Below are 22,225 nucleotides of genomic sequence, written 5' to 3' on the forward strand. Positions count from 1 at the left end.
TCCCCATGCCCTGCCCCATGTGGGCAGAGCTGCCATCCCTGGGCGAGGGGGTCCTGAGGCAAAAAGCCACACTGAGACCCACACAAGAGCCAAATCCAGGAGGTTTTCACCCAACACAGGGATGGTGGTGCCAGCTGTTCCAAGCAGAAACCCATTACACCCACCAGTCCCTTCAAAACTGCTCTTCCCCTGCATGGTCTGCAGGAGTGGGGGGGCAAGTGGGTGAACCCTGACCCCCTGGGTGGTGAAAACCAGGGGGCTGGTGTTGGGGTGAGCCCCCGGGCTGTACTCACCCCCCCTCCAGAAGGAGCATTGCGCTGTGTAGAGGCTGGGACCACGGGCTCCTTGTAGCCATAAGACTGAGACGACGGCTGCTGCTGCTGCTGGTAAACTGGGAAGGAAAGATGGATCCATCAGCTGGAGCTGGGACACGGGGGACATGCAAAGCCCCTCGGAAAGAAGAGGGCCACGCACTGGGACAGGCTGTGACACCCTCAGCTCCTCGCCTTACCTGGGTTGGTGGGTTGGACGTGATGAGACGGCTGATGCTGCTGCTCCGCGGGTCTCCGGTAATTGGTGCTCTCCTGGGAGTTCCTGCGCTCCAGCTCAGCACCCTCACTGGGACTTGGGCCCATCCTGCTCCTCTCAAACTCTTCATGATATTTTATCTACAGGGACAGGAGAGGAAGGAGACGTTGAGCACAGCCAGGATGGTTCTGCAGCACCAGCCAGGAGCCCAGACCCCAGCAATGGCAGCAGCTCTTCAGCACCAGCAACGTCCTTCACCTTGTCCCACCTCATTTCTTTTTGCTCCCAAGGACTCAGCGTTGGCCAACTCACAGCCTCCCCAGCAGTCCTGGGGGATGGGGACTTCTTCCCCACCCATCTCCCCATGGACATTTGCTCAGACCTACTTGTGACACAGAAAGGAGGAGGTTTAAGTGTCCTATGGGTGGGATAGGCAATTTTTTCAGGTGTGGTGAGATTCAAGACCAGGCTCTCAAGCCTGCAGGTTGCTGGAGCGTGGAGCAAAAGCACCTTGAGGAAGTCCACCCCACACACACCAAGCTCAGCATGCAACTCCCCAGCCCACAGCAGGGTACAGCAGGTTTTGAGGAGGTACCATCCAACATCTACCCCCAGATTTCTCTTTAATTGAAGAGTGAGAGGCCCTTGGGGCTTTTTGTTGAAGGAAACTCAAAGCAGATACCACCAGCTGCATGGGACTGAGCCTCCTCACCTCCCTGGGGAGGAGGGAAGGGTTAACCCAACCTCCAAGGCGTGGGTGTAAAAATTAATAGCCACTTGTGTTAATGAATGTATGGCCACTGGAAAGCACCTGGAGCCTGGATGGCTGCTGGTTAAACAGTTATTTACTGAAGGGCACTGGAGCAGGGTCCTGGCACAGGCAGGAGGCAGATCCTGGGCAGGAGAACACCCCAAGGGGAGCACCCTGCTCCCTGGGAGCCTGAGCAGGGACAGCCTCAGCGTGTCCCTGTGCTCAGAGGCTCAGGCTTTGCACAGCCCCACTGCCAGGAGGGTTTCCCCATATTTCCAACCATATCCTCATATTTCTGATGGTTTCTGACCATATCGTCACCCTCCACCAAGGGTGGTTTGGGTCACCTCGGTGCTGCGGAGGTGTTCATGCCCCAGTGAGCCCCCTTTGCTCCCCCTGTGCCTGCCCAGCTGCACCCTTGGGAGTGAAACGCTGCCTGCTTAGCTGGGCTTTCTCTGTCTTTATTAAGTGGGTCACTGCAAGCCCAGGCTGGCAGCCAGATGCCCACAGGGAAGCTGCTGAAAGCTGCTACCGTGACCGAGAGAGGGTGAAAGGGGGTTGAGCAGAGAGACACGGGCTGGTCTCATTATTTAATGCCCCCAAACCTCCACAGATTCTCTCTCAGAAAGAAAAAGAGAGGTGCTTTCTCTAACAAAGACCACAGCCCTGCTCCATGGCAGGGAAGCTGTGCTCATCTCCTGCCAGCTCAGAACCCACCGAGATGCTGCCCCCAGGGAAATAAATCTTCCAGCCACATCCATTTCCCAAGCAGGCAGCTTTCCCCAGCCCTTGCTGTCCATCCTGGGGTTTGGTGTGCAGATAACATCCCCCAGGAGAGATCAATACCTGCCAGAGAACTGCACAATGGGGTCAGAAGAAGAGGGAATAAACAACCTCCTCCTGGTTTGTGGACATTCTCGTGTTTGGGTGTGAGCTCCTGCCTGTGTGCCAGCTCCCACCACGGGCACAAGCACTGTCCTCCTTCTCCCTGGGTTCCTGCAAGCCCAGACCCTCCTTCCCTGGACACCTCGGGAGAGCAGGGGGCAGCTCCCAATCCAGGGGTAGGGCTGCTTAAGGATAACAAAGCTCGAGCACAGGCTTTCCCCACATCTCACATCACCTCAGCTCTCAGGGTTCTGGCTCACACCCCCACAGCACCCCAGAGCATCGGGGTTTTCTCCATCTGGGCACAGCTCAGGGCTCCACAGAGCTGGGAGAAGCAGCTCACAGAGCTCAGTGGACACCCAAGAGGTTTCTCACGTAAAGCTGCAGCTCCAGGGATGGTCAGGGAGAAACCAGCGCTCCCTTCCCAGCCTTCTGCTGGGGGGTTGATAAGGAACACACAGGACTCGCTCACGGGGAAAGGTTAATTAACTCCCTGTGTTCTGCTGATGGCAGATGCCACCACAGGCTCCCGTGCCACGACGCCTGGGAGGGCAGGGTCAGGTCTGGGCAGGGGACAGATCCACCCCCCGCCTGCCGCAGCCAGTGCCGCAGCTATACGTGCCAGTGTGCATCCTCCTCACTCACCATGGCAACGCACAGACCTCCACGTCTGCCACGTACCACCACATACACCACCAGCACCTGGACATGGACACAGGCTGCTGGGGGAAGCACAAGCTGCCAGCCCAGCTGCCATGGAACCTGGGCATGGTTTTAATCTCATTTTCAGAAATTAGAGACCCAGAGCTGGGCTTCTTGCAGACACAGGACAGAACTCCCCTTCCAGGAGGTCAAGGGAGGATGGAGATGCTGCTGCTCCCCTCCTTGCTTCTCACAATCAATGTGGACTTGAGCACCTTGGAAGAAGTGAAGGACTCTGATACCCCTCCAGCCCCAGCTGCAGGAACCCCTCCACATCACCACAGAGGCAGGATGATGACAGGAGGGACACTGTGCGTGGCCAAGGGACCTTGAGGAGCTCCCTGCAAGGCTGCTCTCTTGCAGCAGCCACCCCAAGACATGGGCTGTAGGTAGGAAAGGTGATGATGCTGCCTGTCCTGCCCCAGGGGTTGGTGACAGCAGGTGGTGGGACCCCGGGGACTGCACGGAGCCTTGGCACAAACCAGCAGCAGCTGCAGCGAACGCTCCCGACAGCGAGGGCTTTGCAGGAGTCAGGAGGGGTGAAGGCAAGTGGAACCTGGCAGAGGACAGTCACAGCTGCACAGGGACAGGAGGAAGAGGTGTGTGGAAGAGGTTTCCACACATGAACACGAGCCAGAGAGCACGAGAGGGACTGGGGAGCAGTGCAGGGCTGGTCCCAGTGAGCCCTGACTCCACAGTGCCACCCGCACTGTGGGTCATGGTGACAACCAGGAGCGGATGGGACTGTTCCCAGTCCATATCTGCCCCACCAAACCCCACTCTCGGCTGCTCCCCTCCTTTCTTCTCACAATCAAAGTGGATTTGCACACCGCGGGAGAAGCAAAGGACTCGGACACCCATCCAGATCCAGCTGCAGCATCTGCCAGCACAGAGGAGCTGGGAAAAACACAAGAAGGTCACAAGATGCCCCAGCAAATGGGCTGAAGAATTAACACCGTTGGGTTTTTCGAGATGCCCCAGCCTCGTGTGCTTGTTTGCAGCCATCAGAGGAGGGGTCTGCTCGGGCAGAGCCCCCCCAGCCTCCTCTGGTGGGAGGAAGGTCACGGCAATATCCCACACAGAGATGAGAAGCTACTCACGTTGCTGATCTGATCCTGAGTCTTTTTGATTCTCTGCAGCTCTGGGGTGTCAGCCACCACGCTGAAACCTTTTCCCTTGTTCTTCTCAAACTCCTCCTTGTAACGAATCTGGGTCCAAGCAAAAAGAAAACAAAAGACAAAAGAGATTTAGATCCTTGTGCTTCATGAGACACAGCAGCTTTCTGACAGTGCCTCCGCCTTGCTCAGGAGACCCTCCCAGTATAACCAGTAACAGCAGAATGGGGTATTGCCAAGAGCTGAAGCACAAAAACAGCTTCCTACACATCTGCTGATCTTTTTTCCTCTTTCAGCAGGGACTGGGGTAACTCAGGTTTACTTTGAATTTCCTGTGGGCCACCAGCACACCCAAGTTACGTACCACGGAGCAGCTGACCCGTGGCAAGCTGCCGGCTTGAGAGCCCCAAGGATTTTATGAGCTACACCCATCCAAGAGGATTTCCATGTCAGGGGATGTTCAGCCACCTCTGGGAAGCAATATACCCAGAAGATCCTAATGAAACCAGAGTGTGGAGGCTGGTAAAACACAGACATCCACATTTCTGTTTGCCAGACACTGACATCAGCACTCCTTCCCATCACACCCAGGAGCTGAAAAGTCCTGGGATCTTTTTTTATTCTTATTATTTTAATTTTTTTTTAATATAACTCTACACAGCTTTAAAACTGGGATCTCCAGCTCTCCACACCACAGCCCATACGTACTCCCCAGCCCTCAGCTCCTAGGGTTCCTGGTCCTGGTCCCAGCTGTCCCCGCTGCTCCCATCCAAGTCACCCAGAAGCAGAAGCAGCTTCTGCAGAAGCTGAAACCCAAGGGATGACTTGACAGCTCCAACAGGGGAGGAAGCAGCACCCAGCTGCCTGGCCCACCCCGACACAGCAGCTTTGCTGACTTTCAGATCTGAGCAGCCAGAAAGACGCCCTATTTTCACAAACTGGGGGAAGCAGACGTGCAGCCAGACACCTTGACCTCCTCCTTCTTCTCTGCCAGGATCTGGCCTTGTACCAACAGCTGCCAGGAGCTGCCTCAACCCATTTGGGGAGAAAAAAGCCTTAAGGAGTTCTGCTCAGGGGCACCCTACAAACATGCCACCACAACTGCCCTTCCCAGGGATGCAGCTCCCCGGCGCTCGCCTCGTGCTCTGCAGCCAGGCGTGTGTTGTCACTAAAATGTCACTAAAATGAAAAGGTCACCGCTGCTTCTCACGCGAGCGCATTAAACCTCAGGGCTCCTGTGTCACCAGCACAGGCACAGCAGCCTGGCTCTGTGTGTGGAAGGTGGTGACCGATGCTCATCTCCTTGGGCTGGTGGGAGGCTGAGGGCAGGGGATGAGGGGACAGAGCTGGTGGCAGTGGGAGAAGTGGAGCAGGAGTTGTTTTTGATGGAGCAGGCTGGGAGAGAGAGCAGGCAATGCATCACTCCCCGAGCAGGGAAACACTCATCCAAGCAAAGAAAGAGTTTGTAGGACAAGGGCTGTGCCTGCAGATCTCACCTGCTGTGCCAAGATAAAGCTCAGAGGCAGAGAGCTGGCAGCAGGGCAGGATAAAGCTGATTTCTCCAGCACTCACTCCTATGGAGACGCTCCTTCAGACCTCATGGATCTGCCTCCCATCCAGGCAGCACATCCAGCTGGGCCTGGAAACACCTTTCAGGAAAAGCTACCAAACATTTTGTAATATTCTCTGGAGAAGCCAAGACACATCTCTGCTGCCATCCAGGTTCTGCCATGACCTTGCCTGGCTCCAGCATGGGATCTGGCACAGCAGCACTGGGATCACACTGGTGTGCCCAGGTCAGACCCCTCCAGCACCGGAGCCAGACAGGGCTGTGGGCACTCAGCACATCACAGAACAGGTCCTGCCCCAGCTCTGGTCCAGGCTGACAGAGGAAACGAGGGATTTCCAGGGGAAAATGAGACTCTGTGCATCCCACAGCCCAGCTGGCCCTGCCAGGAGGCTGCAGTGCCTCAGAAGCCACAGTGCCCACAGCTCAGAGGGGTTTGTCTGGAGCAGGAGGGGATGCCAGACACCAGCTCTGCCACAGGAACCAGCAGGCACACGGGAGAGCTCAGCACTGGCCCTGTGGGTTACAGTGGTGAAGATACTCCAGAGCTTGGTGCTCTGCTTGCAAACACAACATTTCCTCTTTGCACCCTGCAAACCAGGAGAAACACAAGCTTTGAAATCACGTCAGAGCTCCAGCACCTTCTTCACAGCCAAGGGGTACCACAGAAACCCTTAGATAATGGTGTGATCCATGAGTCACGTTCAATTTCTCACTCTAATGCAACAGTAGAAAGCAAAGGCTTAATGAACCAGGCTGCAGAGTCCACCCAGGGAGGATATTAATACAACCAAGATGCCAAAGCACATCAGAGGAACACGAGAGACTGATCTCAAGGCAGAAGCCTCCTTTTGCTTGAAGCAATAAGAGGGAGAGGAAAAAAAACCAACCCAACTTTTGCTGGCTGGGGTAAAAAACACAGCTCAGACATCAACAATGAGGAAGGAGCAGCCTCGAAGCATTAACCATCGAGCACAAGGAACCAAAGGTTACAGAGCTGTGACATCAAACCCATGACACACACCCAGCCAGGGGATCAGGAGGGGGTGAGTCAGCCCCAGTTTGCTCAGCCACAGGGACGGGTGGGCAGAGGGGCTGTGTTTGTCCTTTATCTGCTCTGCTTTCCACAAAGGCTGTTTTCCCTCTGAGCTCTGCAGCCTGGGCGTGGGATGCTGGCCCCACTGTTCTGCTTGGAGATGCTGCTCACAAGAAGAGGGATTTTCCCTCAACCATCCCCAAGGAGGGAGCACCCGGTACCAGTGCTGGCTGCAAGTGCACAGGGTGCAAGAAAATCAAGCTAGAAAGATAAAGAGTCACCAAGAGAGAAGCTAATCACAAGGTTAAGCAGTTCCTTTGAGAAGTTCTGTATTTTTACCTTCCTAAATCCCATCCCCCTCCATCTTCCTTGGTTTTTTACTCAACTTGAAGGATACGGGAAGTTGGCCCTAAAAATCTGCTCTATGGAGATGCCCGACTGCAGGGGGGCCCTGAGCCAGGAGTTGTGGTGGAAGATGCTGGTATCTGAGGGCAGGTCTATAACCTAACCCCATGTCTGAGGCTGGTGCTCGCAGCTAGCTGGGGTTCCTGTATCCCAGCACACCCAGCCACAGAAAAAAGACCACAGCACGAGCACGGGGTGATGCAGGGAGGAAGAGAGTACCTGAAAGGAGGGTGGAGAGAGGTGGGGGTGGGTCTGTTCAACCAAGGAACAAGGGACAGGACAAGAGGAAATGGGCTCCAGTTGTGGCCAGGGCAGTTGAGATGGGATGTGAGGAAGAATTTCTTTGCTGAAAGGGTTCTGAGGCATTGGAAGGGGTTGCCCAGGGCAGTGGTGGAGTCCCCATCCCTGGAGGGATTGAAGAGTCGTGTAGACATAGTGCTGAGGGACATGGTAAGTGTTGGGTTCATGGTTGGACTTGGTGATCTTAAAGGGCTTTTCCATTCCAGGTAATTCTGTGAGCCCACGAGGCAGGGACTGTCCCTGTGCTCCACGCAGGGGACTTGCAGTTTAACAGGATCCACGGCCCTTCCTGGCTTCGGCACAGGAGTGGTTGGGTCTCACCAGGCTGCAGCCATGGCCAGGGCTGGGTGAGAAGGCCGGAAAGGAGGGAGGAAGCATTGAAACAAGGCGGCTTTCAGCTTCTCCCTGCCCTTATAAGGGCAGCGGGTTGTGCAGGCAGGAGCCTGGCAGGCAGCACTGGGGGGGGAGAGGTGACCCATGACCCCCAGCTGTGGAGGAATCCCACAGGCTGCCCTTCCAGAGGCACAAATCCTGCTCCAGCCACACTCCCAGGGTTCTGTTCCCTTGGAAACTTGATGGCAGGTGACCCTGGGTGATAAGAAGGGACAGAAATTCACAGCTCAGTCCATCCCATCGTGATTCCACAGGGCATGGGAGCACACTGGGACCCAGCCCTCGCTCCTGCCATCCCAGACCATCACTCTGGCTCCTAGCTGCTTCTCATCCACACGCTGTATTAAAGAGCAGAGTGATGGAGATAGCGCCAGATCCACACCTCATCCCATCACAATAAACTGGGATCCACAATTAATTTTCCCAGAGTAATTGTTCCCTCTGTGACAGGAAGGAGAAGCAACAACTCGTGCATCCACCCGTTATCCAAAAGGAGCTGGAGAACGTCCCTCCATGTGTCACAACCCCTCAGGTCTCAGCTCAAGCACATTAAACCCTCCCTGCGCCCACCTCCTCAATGTCACCGACAGCTCCCTGAGGTGACAGATGTGGGACAGCAAACGGGTACCTGCCTCCCACACCCTGGGAGCCTCCACCCTCCGGCAGGAAGAGCTGCACCCAAACCCACCCGTTTTAAGAGCTTGAAAGCGGAGCCACAGGACGGGAACCTGCAATTTTCTTGCCACACGTGGGCTGTAAGAGAAGGCTGCAGGCGTCAAAGCTGTCACTTTGGGGACTCATTTAGCTGCACAAGACATCATTACCCAGCATCTCCCACTGACCGGAACAGAAGACGCCTTCTCAACAGACACAAATAGCGGAGGCAGCGGGAGCGACGTCAAACCGCTCCAGCTCGGCACGCGGCTGCCCCATCCCCACCCTCCAGCAAACAACCAGCTTTTCCAGTCACACCGAGGCGGACAGGAGGTGTATTTTTAGTGGGAGGAAATATAGAATCAGCCTCCTCAGGGTCACCCACAAGAACAGCAGTTCTCCAGCCCCACAGGAGCTCTGATCCAGAGGAACCAGCAAAACTGCTGAAGAGCATCACTCCCATCATAGAATCCCAGACTGGTTTGGGTTGGAAGGGACCTTAAAGCTCATCCAGTCCCAACCCCCCTGCCAGCAGCAGGGACACCTTCCACTAGACCAGGTTGCTCAAAGCCTCATCCAACCTGGCCTTGAACACTTCCAGGGAGGAGCAGCCACAGCTTCTCTGGCCAACCTGGGACACTGTCTGACCACCCTCACAGTGAAGAACTTCTTCCTAATATCTCATCTAAACCTCCCCTCTTTCAGCTTAAACCCATTTCCCCTTGTTTTGTCATTAACTGCCCTTATGAAAAGTCCTTCTGCCAGGTAACAACCCTCCACCAGTTAAAATCCCTCACAGAGGACACAGACCCAGTGATTCCCCTTCTCCTACCACAGCTCCCAGCCACAGCTTCTCCAGAGGGACATGCACACAGGGAAGCCTCACACCAAGGACCAAAGGCTCATCCATGGCTGAATTTGGCTGGGCAATGCAAGCCTGAAGGCAAGATGTGACTGTTGGCATAACCCTGTTATTAATCCACTACCAGCCCCACGTGCCAAGCTCTGTCTGTCCCAGCAGCGTTAGCCAGGATGTGTTTTTGTTTTAGGTGGCACTTGAACTGGCAAACTGGTGCAGAAACCCTCCTGGTAAGCTGTCATCACTGCAAAGCAGAGCCAGCAAACCCTTCTCCACAAGCCTTTCCCTGCCTTAGATCACAGCTCCAGTTCATCCAGTTCATTTGTAAGACTGAACGCTGCTGCCTGCTCTGGAAAGGTTGAAGTGACCTATTCCCATCCCCGGGGGTTTGCTCAGCTCCTGCAATTAGTGAGAAGGGATTGTCAATAAACCAGAGCTGCTGCTGGTGCTTTAGCTAAAGTGCTTCATGAAATACAAATGTTTGGTGCTTGGAAAATAGGAGACTCCCTTTGTAGGCAGAACAAAGGCAGAGAGGAATTAAGATCTTATCTGAAGTGTGTTTAGGATCTATCCTCCTCAGGGCTTCAGGCACTTCAGCCTGGCATGTTCCACCTGGATCAGCTTTGCCACCTCCCTCCCACTGCTCCTGCATCCATCCAATCCCTCCTGGCCCTGCTCCACAGGGGCTCTGCCAGCAGCCAAACAGCCAGAGCCCCCCAGAACCCCCTTCTCCCTCCCACTCTGAGAGGTCTTAATCCACAGCTCATCCCAGCATGAGACCAGCACTGAAAAGGTGGGATACTGGTGCCTGGGAGACCCTGCCTGCACCCCAGCTCCTCTTCATGTTCATGTGCAACCAGGAATGCAGACGCTCTTACACCCCTGTGCTACCCCAGCTCCAGCCCCCAAAGTCCAGGAGACCACCAGGAGGTGGGCATGGCTGCTTCTCTCTCAGGGTCAGAGGTCCTGCTGGTGTCTGAGCTGTAGTGACCAACTTCTGGAGGTGCAGGTGTGAAAGAATAAAGACATCCCCTCCTCTTTGCCTCCAGCCACCTCCCACACACCACAGGGAGCTGAAAGTCCCAACCGGTTAGAGAAAAGCCCAGGGAGCAGCACACACTCCCTCCCCAGGGTCTCCTTTAATAAGCAACAACTAATGAAGAGCCTGAATTCATTGTAAAAACAGGGCTGGAAACTCCAGGCTGCTCAGTGCAGCAATATCTCGATTGTTTCTGTGGAAAAACAACTGTGTCCCCTTCACTGCTCCATGAAACCCACAGCCAGCCCCAGGCTGAGCTCTGGCTCTAAGCTTGAGCCAGGCTGTGCTTGTGCAAGCCAAGGAGCTGTTGGGCAACTTGCTCTGAGGAAGAGACTTTGGAAAAGGAGAGGTTTCAAAACTTCATACTGGCTGCATGGGCACCACCAGCTCTGTCTGCTAAGAGCTGAGGTCCTGAGGTTCCTCCTCCTCCTCCAACGTGATGCATTCCCAGGTAATCTGCTTTTCAGCTCCTGACAATCTCAGGCTAATGGGAAGAGCAAGAAGGAAGGTCACTGCATCCTTCCCAGAAGAGAGGGGAGTGCATTGATCCCCCCCCAAAAACCACCATTCACCCCAAAAACACCATGGCAAACCCTGTGCTGTCCTCTCTCTGCCCAGGACCAACACTGCTACAGTGCTGAGCTGAGCCAGCACGCCTTGCTGACAACACTCCAGGCGGTCTTTTTGTCCCTTTTTGTTCCTTTTCAAAGGAAAAAAAGAAATTAAATAGATTCCCAGAACAGTTGCCACATCCTGTGTTCTCCTGAGAGACGCTGACTCAAGCCAGAATTGCCGCTGGATGTATTTTATTCCAGTGCAGCGTACTCCGAGCACATGTCTGCAGTTCTGTGACATCCAAGCTCACGACAATGGTTCAGGGCATCACCTCAGATGCTTCAACACAGCCTCTCAGCAAAGCAATGTCCCATGAAGAAGGGTCACCCACCAAAGCTGCCCATTTCTGGGCCAACCTCACCCTTCCAGCTGTTTCTCTGCAAAAAAATCAATGCTCATATTTCTGTTCTCAGTGTCTTGGAGCAAGAGAAGGAAACCAGGGATTGCTCCTTGGCCCACCCAAGGGACCAAGAGCCAAGCAGTTCCCACCACAACATCAGAAGATACCAGCACAAGAACCCAGCCCACAGCTGTACATCAAGGCTGGGGACTTTTGCTGATCCAGGGACACCTTCAGGGCATAAAATGGGACGTGTCTGGACAACACCCGTCTCAAACAGGCTCTTCCCTTCCCACAAGAGAAAGAAATCCTCCTCTGTGCCAGTCGTTATCCCTTCTATCTGTTTATTTCTGCTTGCCAGAGCTTTCAAGCCCTACAAGAGTTGGGTTTACCTGAAATACTCGCCTAGAGAGTCAATGCCTGTCCAGATGAGGCCATTTGCCATTTCATCTGATTGTGGGGCTGGATGGGAGCAGGGAAAATGTAAACTGGATGGACTGGGAATGGCCGACTGCCTGGCTGGACCCTTCCCACCTCCAGGAGGTCTCAGCAGCCACAGATGAAGAGAAGAGCAAACACAGCTGAGATGGGTGAGACCCAAGAGGAAGGATCCACACCCCAAACCTGCCTCTCCCTCCTTTGTGCGAGGGCGTAGGAAAGCACCAGAGCACGGGGGGAACGTGGGGTGATGGGACAAAGTACAGCAGCTCCAGGTGAGGAGGGACCCAGGCGCTCACCTGGCTCTGGAGCTCGCTCTGCTGCTTTAGACGCAGGTTCTCGGGGGTGTCTGCCACCATGGTGAAGGACTGCTTCGGGTAGTGTCTGCAGAGAGAAGGGACATTGTTAGTGACACTGATCCCACACGCTCACTGTCCTCTCCCATCCACCCCTCCACCAGCAGCAGCTCCCAGGAGATCCCAGTGCAGAACATCATGGTGAGCAGCAGCAGCAGCAGCGCAGCCAGGGCTGCAGATACCCAGCCCGTGGGTTTAGCACTTGGGATGTGGGGATTTCTCCCTGTGCCTGAGCCCTTCCCCAGCACATACACATTCCTCACTGGGCTCACTGGGTTCTCTCCCAATCTATTATTTTAATTTCAGCTAAACTTCATCAACAGTTTGATCAAAAAAAGGGGAAAGAGGAGGTTGTTGGTTTTTGTTTGGTTTTTTTTTGTTTGTTTGTTTGTTTTTTTACCCCAAGAGACACAACCATTCCAGGTTTGTGGCTGTTTGATTTCTGGAGAGACCTTAACACATCTTCAGTTTGTCATTACAGAGTCCTCAGGGTGACATCAGCCCAAGGAGATGCTGCTCACACTTTGCTTTACGATGACTTTGCCCGTTTCACTGGTTCAGCTGCGAAGGGTCAGAGGGGAGCGGGGTGGTTTTATTTGCTTATTTTACTGAAGTTTCACCCACACAAGCCTCATGTTATAGTTTCCTGGGACTGCAGAGTATCAGGACCCTGATATAAACCATGTCAGCATAACGGTGCCCATCTTGGGGTGCAGGCTGCTCTTATCTGCTCCAGCTCAGTGAATCCTTAGGACATGCCTGGGATGGGAGTGTAAAGCAGGAGACCCCCCCATCCTGGTCCAGCTCTTGCTCTTTAGTGCCACAGAGCAGTTTCTGAAAGCACACGCAGCCTTTGCTATAGACAACAGCAATTAACAGTTAGAAGAACTCAAGTACTGGGAAGAGAAGAAATATCTCATCCTAAAGCTGGAGGTGACTACAAGCCCCATCCATTGGGGTGAACTTCACATGGCCATTCCCATGTCCAGCAGACAGAAAATAGTAACAGGCAAATTGCTGCTCTAACAGGGGAGGTTCTGTGCACAGACACCTTCAGCCAGGCTTGACCAGACCTGATGGCAATTACTAGTGTCTCTCACACCACCAAGAAGTGGCAGGGTCAGTCCCCACACCATGATGCTTTACCACGCAGGTCCCAGTGCTGGTGCTTCACTCAGGGTCAGGTACATCCCACATCACAGAAGATGCTCTCACCCATGGCCAGATCACAGAATGTTGTGAGTTGGGACCCACAAGGATGATGGATCCAACTCATGTTCCTGCACAGGACAAGCCCAACATTCACACCATGTCCCTCAGGGCCTTGGCCAAATGCTGCTGGCATCTTGTCAGGCTTGGTGCCATCAGCACCTCCCTGGGGAGCCTGTGCCAGTGCTCCACCACCCTCTGCCTCAAGAACCTTTTCCTCATGGCCAACCTCACCCTCCCCTGCCACATCTGTGGCAGCCTCGCTGTATCTGGAGGTCTACAAGTGGTGCAGAGGAAACTGTTCGCAAGAAGAACATTTCCAGACTGCTCAGTGCTGGTTGCTGTGGAGGTGAAGCTCTTCATGGACAACACTCCCCAGGAAATGCCCAGAGAGGAAACCTGACCCTGAGCAGATGGCAACTGCTCTCCTGGGATGGCAAAGAAACCAAAGATGTCCCACAGCAGCACTTCAGGTTTATAATGCAGAGAGTGAGAAGGGGAAAAACTGCCTCGTGAAAGGGTCAGAGGTTTCTCTTTCACAAGAGTTGAGCAGGATTCTCAAATTTGGTGGCAGAAACAGATGGTTGGGTTTGAGGACAGTTCCTTCCTGGTGCAGAGAGTGGGTGATGGGCAGAGGCAGCATCAGCATCACCCTGGTTCAACGCTGAACACACACGTGGCATCAGGACAGCACATCATGCTGCAGCTCAGTTTCACTTTCAGATACATGCAAGAACTTGGATAAATTCTTCTGCAAAGCCAGGCAACCCCACTGTCCCCTCACCACACCTCTTCTAAGAGGCAACCAGGACAAAGCAGTTCATTGAAAACAGCTCCTTGCAAAGGACAACTGGGAGGTCTCACTCACTCTGAGGGATCTGAAGGCTTCAAGCACAACCCTGACCCCAGTTTCAGGGCTGGAACTCAGACTGTGCAGCCTCCAGTTCCCACATCTCCATCCATGTAGCCCAACTGGTGGCTGAACCAAGCTCTCCCCTCACTATGCAGCAAACTAGGAGATGCTGCAGCTCCTGTCCCTTCCCAGACCACATGAAACAGGTTTTTGTGGGTCTTGAGAGATGCTGCAGCTCCTGTCCCCTCCCAGACCACATGAAACAGGTTTTTGTGGGTCTTAAGAAGCCCCTGAGCTGCACTTTGGGAGCTTGTGTGCTCCAGCATTAGCAATTATCTATTTAGAGAAGCAGCATTAGCACCTCTGCCCACAGCAAACCAAAATGTGGTCAAAGGAGGGTAAATGAGCAGAAAAACAGCTGCACGTGGAGGAGTCTGGGCAAAAGCTGCTGCCTTCCAGCTGTGCTGTCAGGGCAGGACAGCAACAGATAGACAACCACAGACCTGCCAGAGCAGCACATACCTCGGTAAAGCAGCAATGCAGGAAACTCAAGAATAAAAATAGCTGCCTCAGCCTCACTGAAAAAATAAAGAGAACCCCCCCTGCTACACACAGAGAAACCAAACAATGCAGATGTGGTTGGCAGAAAGGGGAAAAGACAACTCAGCAAGCAGCAGCTCGCTGCCTGCCCCCCTCCCCAGCCCTGCACAGCACAGGAACCCACCCAAAAAATACACCATCACCACCTCCCTGCTCCAGGTCTTGTCCTGCTGGACATCACCCCCTGCCACAGTCCATCATCACCATCCCAGCTGCTCTGAGGAGGGTGGGAGTCAAAACCAGGGTCCCAGACAGTTGGGAAATACTCTGCCCACCCCCAGTCATCCCATGAGCATCTGATGGGTATCAGCCACAAGACCCCAGCCCACTCTCATCCTTCACCAGTGTGTAGGGGAGCACAGAGGACACAGCTGTACCCACACCAACTAAGCCCAAATTAACCCTCCACAGCCCCTCCAGACATCCAGCAGCAAGATCAAAAAGGACAAGGATCAGTTTTACACAAACAACAGATCACTGGCTGCTTGGAGGCTATAGCTTAATCTCTGTTTAGATTAATCTGATTAGAGGGGATATAATCCTGTGTGCTCAGGCTCCCTTCCCCACTACCTTGGGGCACTGATGTGTCAAAGCTTCACACTGGGATACAACATCAAGGCAGATATTTCACCAAGCTGCTGCCTGTGGCATGCTGCAGAGAAATTCCTGCATTAAGACTCTAATAATGATAAAACCTGATTTTCCAGGAGGGTCCTGCGCTCACCAGGACACCGGGTAGACACCACACTGCAGAACTGGACATGGGTTTGCCATTTATTTTAGCTCTCTGGACATTCTGGGCAGAGCTTTTGCTCTTCCAGCAGCTGGTGCCACTGGAGTGTGGGTGTCTGGGTGGGCACTATCCTGATTCACACTTCGGCAAAGGCTCAGCAACTGCTGCAGGGGTGAGGGATGCTGAAGAAGGAATAAATCAGTGTAAGGCACTTTGGGACCAAATCCTGCTGCATTCATACCTTGAAGAGACAGCAGTGAAGGAAGCAGGCCCTTTTGTCATCACAAAGATGACAAAAAGCCCTTTTTAGTAGTCAACAAGATTTGGTGGCCAAGGTGGCACGTGCCAAAGGGGGCTGCAGTTACACAGGGATGAGTCCTTTCCCCTTCTGAAGAGTTACAGCTATGGGGAGGCTGGTTCCTGCTGGGCAGAGCCAGGAGCAAACACCATCACCAGGAAATAGGCATTTTAAAATCTTTTTTGTCCAAACCCAAGTGCCATGAGGCAGCTGCTGGAGGAGCTGGGGCTTAATTAACACCAGTGTTAATCCAATAAGTGCACTGCCCAGCTCACAGGGGCACAAGAGGATAGTCCTGACACTCATCTCTTTTTTACTGCTCACATCCTGGAGCCCTTTCCTGAGTTTCTTGGAAGTCACCAACTGACTTATACCAAGGTCAAAGAAAACAAAGGCACCTTCTCAGTACAAACAGCTCAAAACCCCAGTGCCCTCCCAGGTCACCAATTCTCCATTCAGGTCTAACAAGACACCGGCCATGCAGACAGGAACCGAGCTCTGTCCCAGTCCTACAAGGAGGACCAAGTGCCACCACCACCACTGCCTGGGGTCTTTGTAAATCCAGAGGATTTTTCCTGCTGCTCAGCAGCAGCTTTTACAGAGATTTTAATTTTACCAGCTCCATCCCCTGAAGGACACAGGGATGGAGGGCTGCTGGCAGGGAAAACACACAGGGAGACACACAGCACCTATGAAGGGCAAATGCAATTTTTAAGTGGTGTGCACGGCCAGGCAGAGCTGTGGTTCCCGTACTATCGGCTGGTGCTGCCAGCTGAAATCATCCCATTGCCATGGCAACCGCATCCCATGCCCTGGGCATGCTAATAATGCTTGGGAGAAGACAAGTCCCCGACAGCAGCCTTGGGATGAAGGGAGGAGGGAAACCCCAGTCACTGAGAGGGCTGGAAATGGAGAAATTCATCCCTGTGAAGCTCAGAAACTTGAAAAGCGATGGATGAAAAGCAGAGAAAAACTAAAATAATCTGAAAGAAGACAGGGAACAACCCTGCTTCTGGCATTTACAGGAACACTGTACCCATGGCTGTGCCCTGCTACAGCCAGTCTAGTGAGGAAGAGGAAGAGATACCATAGACCACACCAACCAAGCTAGAATTAGGTTTCCCCTTCTGTTAGATTTTTGAGGAAAAAAAAAAAATAAATCAGCAGCTTTTTATGCAGCCTGGAGCCCCTACAGACTGTTGTGATCTGCGTTAGGCGTGGGATGAAACACACAAGTTGAGTGTCTTCCCCTAAGATTCAGCTTTGCTTTTCTCCCCAGCTCATGAGATATTCCTGGTTAACAAAAAAAGAGAGAGAGAGAAAAAAAAAGGCATTTCAGTCCTTGGAGGATTTAAGGCCAGGGGGTTCCTGATGCAGGAGCAGCAAGAGGGACACCCAGATCCCTGCCACACACCAGAGAGGGGAAAACTCATCTCCTATGCATGAGAATCAGCCACAGTAATAGTCAGCAATAAATTAAATCTTAATGAGAAGGCAGCGAGTGCGTTGGCTGGGGTTGGGAGGGCGGGAGGCAGCGCCTGCGTGGGAACGAGCTGGTCCCTCCTCGTGTGGGGTGGTCTCGTGGTGGAGCAGATCAGGTTCTCCCCGTTCTCACAGGGGAAAGCTGAGGAAGGAGCTGTGGGTCCTCGCTGCCCTCCCCCAACCGTCACCAGAAATAGGTCTTGGCTGGGGAAGCAGGGAAGGGGGAGGGTGTTTATTGCTCAACCTGCCTGGTTCTTTCAGAAGACGCATGAACAACAGATGCCAAACCCACCCGTGCAGTTATGGAACAACCATCCTCACCAGCCAGGACCAGAGCCAAAGGCTTCCAGAACTGGAATCAGCAAGAATTTTGGTGCCTACCATAGCAGCACTGAACCCAAAGTCCATGGAGGAAGAGGAAGGGATCACACTGCAAAAGCTCATCTGGCCACTGCCAGCAGGTCCCCTGCCAGTGTCACACTGGTGTGCCCTCCTGTGACACAGGCACCCCTGCCTCGATGCCCTTTGCTCCCTCAGACACACTCGTTTCCTAAGTTAGAGCAACAGGTAGAGAACCACACAGGGAACAAAAGTCACATTAATGGAAAAATGGAGCCCTGAAGGGTCATTAGAAAAACCCTCCTGGCTCCACCAGCTTCAGGCACAAGCAGCTCAAGAAGATAAACAGTGGAAGCTGCTTCAAACCATCCCTCTTCTGACAAAACTGCAAGGAAATAATTAGTCCCACGCACCCTTAGATGTGACATTTGTGTAAAGTCTGCTGCTAAGTAATAGTTATTCAGGCAAAAACCAGTAACCTTTCGAGAACAAATAGGAGCCAGGGGGAAAAAAAAAACACCCGTGTGAGCTGCCTGGAGGGAGGTGCCTCTGGTTCCTACTTCTGGTTGATGCTACAACAGGATCCAAGCGCTTTGCTCCTCTTTTGGCAGGAGTATCATGGTGTTTTCCCTGCCCGAGGGGTCTGGGGATGCAGGAGGGTGAAGCAGAAAAGGAGCCAAGTTTCAGTGAGTTTCAGGGACCAGCTGGTGCTTTGGTGATGCTGCAGTAGCTGAGGTGGTGGCTGTGAAGCAGGAGGGGTGTGGAGCCCAGGCAGGGTGGGTGTCCAGCCTTCAGCATTCCCACAGCTGCTCCATCATCCCTGGATTACTTTAACAACTGATGGAGAAGAGCCTGCTGGTCACAGGGACAGAGCCACCAGACAGCTGGTGGGTTGGCTTCACACTTCAGGGTCTCTCCTCACAGCGACTGCTGGCATCCATCCTCTGCCTGATTAAGAGTTTAACGAATGGGACACAGGGGATCCCTCCCCCCAGCTCCATCCCCCGCCTCAGGGGGCTGCTGTCAGATTAAGCCAAGCAGCACATGAGGATGTGGGGCAGAGGGACACGTGATGGAGCGAAGGCTCCGGCACTGGCAGCATCACATCCTTGCTCAGGGTTGATAGAAAAATACCCCCTTTAATCTGCTGCTCCACAAGAGCTCAGGTGATTACACCCATCGGGAGAGATGCTAAGAAAAGCCACCCCAGATTTCACACACTGCAAAATAACAGGCTGCCCAGGGAGGTGGTGGAGTCACCTTCCCTGCTGGGATTTAAAAGATGGGTAGACAAGGTGCTTGGGGACATGTTTTAGAGGAGGAACTGTTAGTGGTGGGTTTATGGTTGGACACAATGATCTTAAAGTTCTTTTCCAGCCACTGTGATTCCAAAATAATGTAAAATAACGGAACAGCCAGCTATGGAGGGGAGGAGCACAGTGATGGCAGTGACAGCCCTGATACTGCCTGCCCTGTGCAGCATCTGCCCCCCCCAGAGACAAACAGCCCCGATCCCTTTACTTTCTGCATCACAGCAGCACCTCCAGCCAGGTAGGTGCCATCCACAGAGGGGGTGGCTGCTCACCACCCTCTAAACCCCACAAAAACCCCAGGCACAGAGTTTCTTCTCCAAAAAGAGGAGCTTTATAGCTGACAGAAGACCCTGCGTACGAGCCCTTGGCAAAATCCCCAGCAAGGCTGTGCTGTTCCAGCCACAGCCACACGAGACGAGGCTTTTTTTGTTGTTGCATCACTAAATCAGGTCAATCGAGTCTCCGCCGACCAGATCGAGCCCGTCTGGCTCCCGCATTAGGAGCTGTTTGAGTACAGACACCGTGAGGCAGATGAAGGTTCCCCTCGTTGTTAACAGCGAGTTCCCACAGGAGAAGGGTCTGTCTGCTCCATGTATCTCACCATCCTTCCCCAAACAGCTCTGCCTTTCCCCACCATCACTATGGACACCCTGGCACAGCTGTGGCAGAGCTCACCTGGTTCATTTGAGGAACCACGAGCAGTAGCTGCAGGACCAAAGGCCAGGCTAAGGTAGGAACCTCCTTTAGCAGGGACCTTAGAAAGCAAACACAGACCCCTCCTCCCTGTACACTGACCAGAAACAGCCCCATACTCCCACCTTGGTCCCAGTTTCCTTGTGACCCATAAGTTGATGGCACCTGGGCAGTATTTTCACCTTCCCAGAGCAGCAGGTGAAGGGTTTGCCAGCAATCTCGCCTCCAGACCAATGTGAATCTCCAAGCACTTGCACCCCATCACATCCCAGTCCTGCCCTAAAAAGCACCATTTGTCCCAGAGAATGGCATTCCCAGGAAGCCAAGTTAAGTGGCAGCACTTGAACTTCTGCCTTTGGAGCTTCACACAAGCTGGAAATAGAGTTAAACCTCAATAAAGAGACTGGTGGGACACAGCTGTGAAAACTTCTTGAAGTGCAGCACAGCACCATCGAGCTGCTCCACCAAGAGCCAACTGTGCAGGGCTGTGAGTGACAGGACCCAAACTCAGCGTCCTCAGCATGACTCAAACCCGTATCTGTTCCTCCAGCAAGGCCAGTTTACACCACAGCTCATGTGTGAGATGATTTGAGTGTTTAGAAGAGCCTCTCCAGCTCAAAGTGTTGTTTGGATTCAATACAGGCTGCTTTAAGCAAATGCTTTTGGCAGATTTGTCCAGCAAGAAGCAGCAGAGATTTTTAGCACTGGATGCAAATTCACCATCCCCTTCCTCACCCACAAACCTGCACCCCTGAGAGGTGACAGTCACCTTTGTGCAGATGGATCAGAGTTTTGGAAAAGAAGAGTTAAACAAAGGAAGCAATAGGTTCTGCTCTGCCAGAAAGCTCCCAAGTTCACATCCTGCCTTTCAAAGAGTTGCTGATTCTTGGGGACAAGCTTAAAAAAAAAAAAAAATAAACTGTTCTTTTTTTAATAATAAAAGCAGCACCACACTGTTTTGTGGAGAGCTTGCAAACATCCTACTCTAAAAGAGCAGGCTGCAGGGAAAGGCTTCAGTTCCTCCCAACATTTTCAGGGAGAAGTTGCCAAAATGGCTGGGCCAGCCCTCCACGTGTGCAGCTGCTGCCTTCTCCCAGCATCTGCTCCCAGCCTGCCTCGAAAATACAACTCAGAGCACCACTTTGTAGGAAAGTGTTTCTCAAAGAGCTTCCCATTTCCTCCCCCCAGCATACTGGTGCCAGGCTGGCACAGGGCTGGAGGTGGATGGAGAAGTAAAACCCATCGCTGCCAGCTCTGGCACAGCTGTCTTGGTGCAGGGCAGTGGGGAGCAGGGTCTGCTGAGCTCTCCATCAGTGCAGGCATCACCCACCTCACCCCCATCCCACCCCAAAGGCTCTGCCAGCAGTGCTGGAGGGTGTTACAGAGCAGCACACTGCCCCAGTCAAAACCAGCCTGTTTTCATAAACCTGCTTTAACCCAGAACGGAAAGATTTCATGTGAACTCAGGAGAAGAGGGGGTGCCAAGCTGTGAAGTCAGAAGTAACTTCTGGAAAGGGCTCCTGCTTGTCATGCTGCTCCTCCCTGCCATCCCTGATCCACCCCCCAAAACAGAGCAGCTCCTGTCCTGTCCTCCCCCCACCGCTATTGATGGGAACAGAACAGGCATCACAGAGCTGGGTTTTTCCACAAGGTTTCTTGGCCCCAGGCATGGATAAGCAAGTTCAGGAAAGTCAACATTCATCTGCAGCCTGTGCCTGTCCCCCCCAGCAAGGTCAACGCTGGGCAGCTCTCACTCAGACTCAGCCCAAGCCCTGGAGCTCTGCCCGAACCCACAAGCCCACCCTGAGCAGGATGATCGGGGACAGCAGGAAGACCCTCACCCACTGATGCAGCACACCCTGGCTATGGGGGATAGTGTTGTTAGAGAACAAGCTCACCTACCATCTGCTTTGCTAAGATGAGATGGTTTAATCTTTAACAATAAGCAGGCACCAAGCACATATTTTGCTCCTCCTAACTCCAGGAACAGTTGGGGAACATCTGCTGGGTGGAGAAGACCTGGGGCTATTGGAAAGGAGCAACATGGCAATGCAGGGTGAGCCCAGGAGGGAGAGGAGTTACCAGCAAAGAGTCACAGTGAGATTTCCCCTCACCCCTTCTGCAGAGGCTTCACCTGTAAATGGGTTGTGCAAACAAAGGCATCACTGGTTTGAACTGGTCTCCAGCCATGGAGAGGAGATCACAACCACAGATGGGGTGGAAGGAGGGTAGCAAAGCTCTACAGAAGGATTTTGGTTTTCCAGGAGGAATAGTGTCAGTGGTGAGAGGTCTCCCCATCAAGCCCTGGTACATGGAAGACACTTGGAGCAAGTCATCCCCAAACACCTTATAAAGCAGAGGCTCCACCACAAAGAGGATTCACCAACATTTCCAGCCATGAAATCATGGCATTACTCAGGAGAGCTTTCCCACATACCACATCTCCTCTCCCCCACAGAAGATGCATCAGACACAGCAGAGGGGAAGCAGGAGCACCCCATACCCCCCAGCTCCTCAAAGCCATGTGTGTTGGGGGGTCCTTCCAGCGTATGTGGAACCCAGGTTTCATTCACTCCAAGACAAAAAGCAGAGTCTGTTCTGAGCTCCACGGCACACAAAGTGTGCACAACCAGGACAGAAAGGCAGCTCTCCTCATCCAGAAACCCGGCACAAATAAAGCATGGGATAAACACCTGGACTCTGTCCCAGCAACACAGTTGTT

The 22,225-nt window shown here is 53.3% G+C and overlaps 1 protein-coding gene across 3 annotated transcripts in view; it reads right to left on the bottom strand.

Moving 5' to 3' along the window:
* Positions 1-22,225, bottom strand: part of LASP1 (LIM and SH3 protein 1) — a 31,079-nt gene that overhangs the window by 199 nt on the left and 8,655 nt on the right. Inside the window, exons 3-7 of one of the 3 annotated variants that reach the window (XM_010163736.2) lie at positions 11,927-12,011; positions 3,967-4,074; positions 512-668; positions 290-391; positions 1-10 (exon numbers count right to left, since the gene is read on the bottom strand). The exon at positions 1-10 is cut by the window's left edge and continues 199 nt beyond it. In XM_010163736.2, coding sequence (XP_010162038.1) covers positions 1-10; positions 290-391; positions 512-668; positions 3,967-4,074; positions 11,927-12,011 — 462 coding nt within the window. Of the gene's footprint in view, positions 11-283; positions 392-511; positions 669-3,966; positions 4,075-11,926; positions 12,012-22,225 lie in introns of all 3 variants that reach the window. The other 2 variants (XM_029083960.1, XM_010163737.1) reach the window with 2 other exon arrangements.

This window comes from Antrostomus carolinensis, unplaced genomic scaffold (genome assembly GCF_000700745.2).
Source record: "Antrostomus carolinensis isolate BGI_N321 unplaced genomic scaffold, ASM70074v2 scaffold33882, whole genome shotgun sequence".
NCBI classification, from domain to species: domain Eukaryota; kingdom Metazoa; phylum Chordata; class Aves; order Caprimulgiformes; family Caprimulgidae; genus Antrostomus; species Antrostomus carolinensis.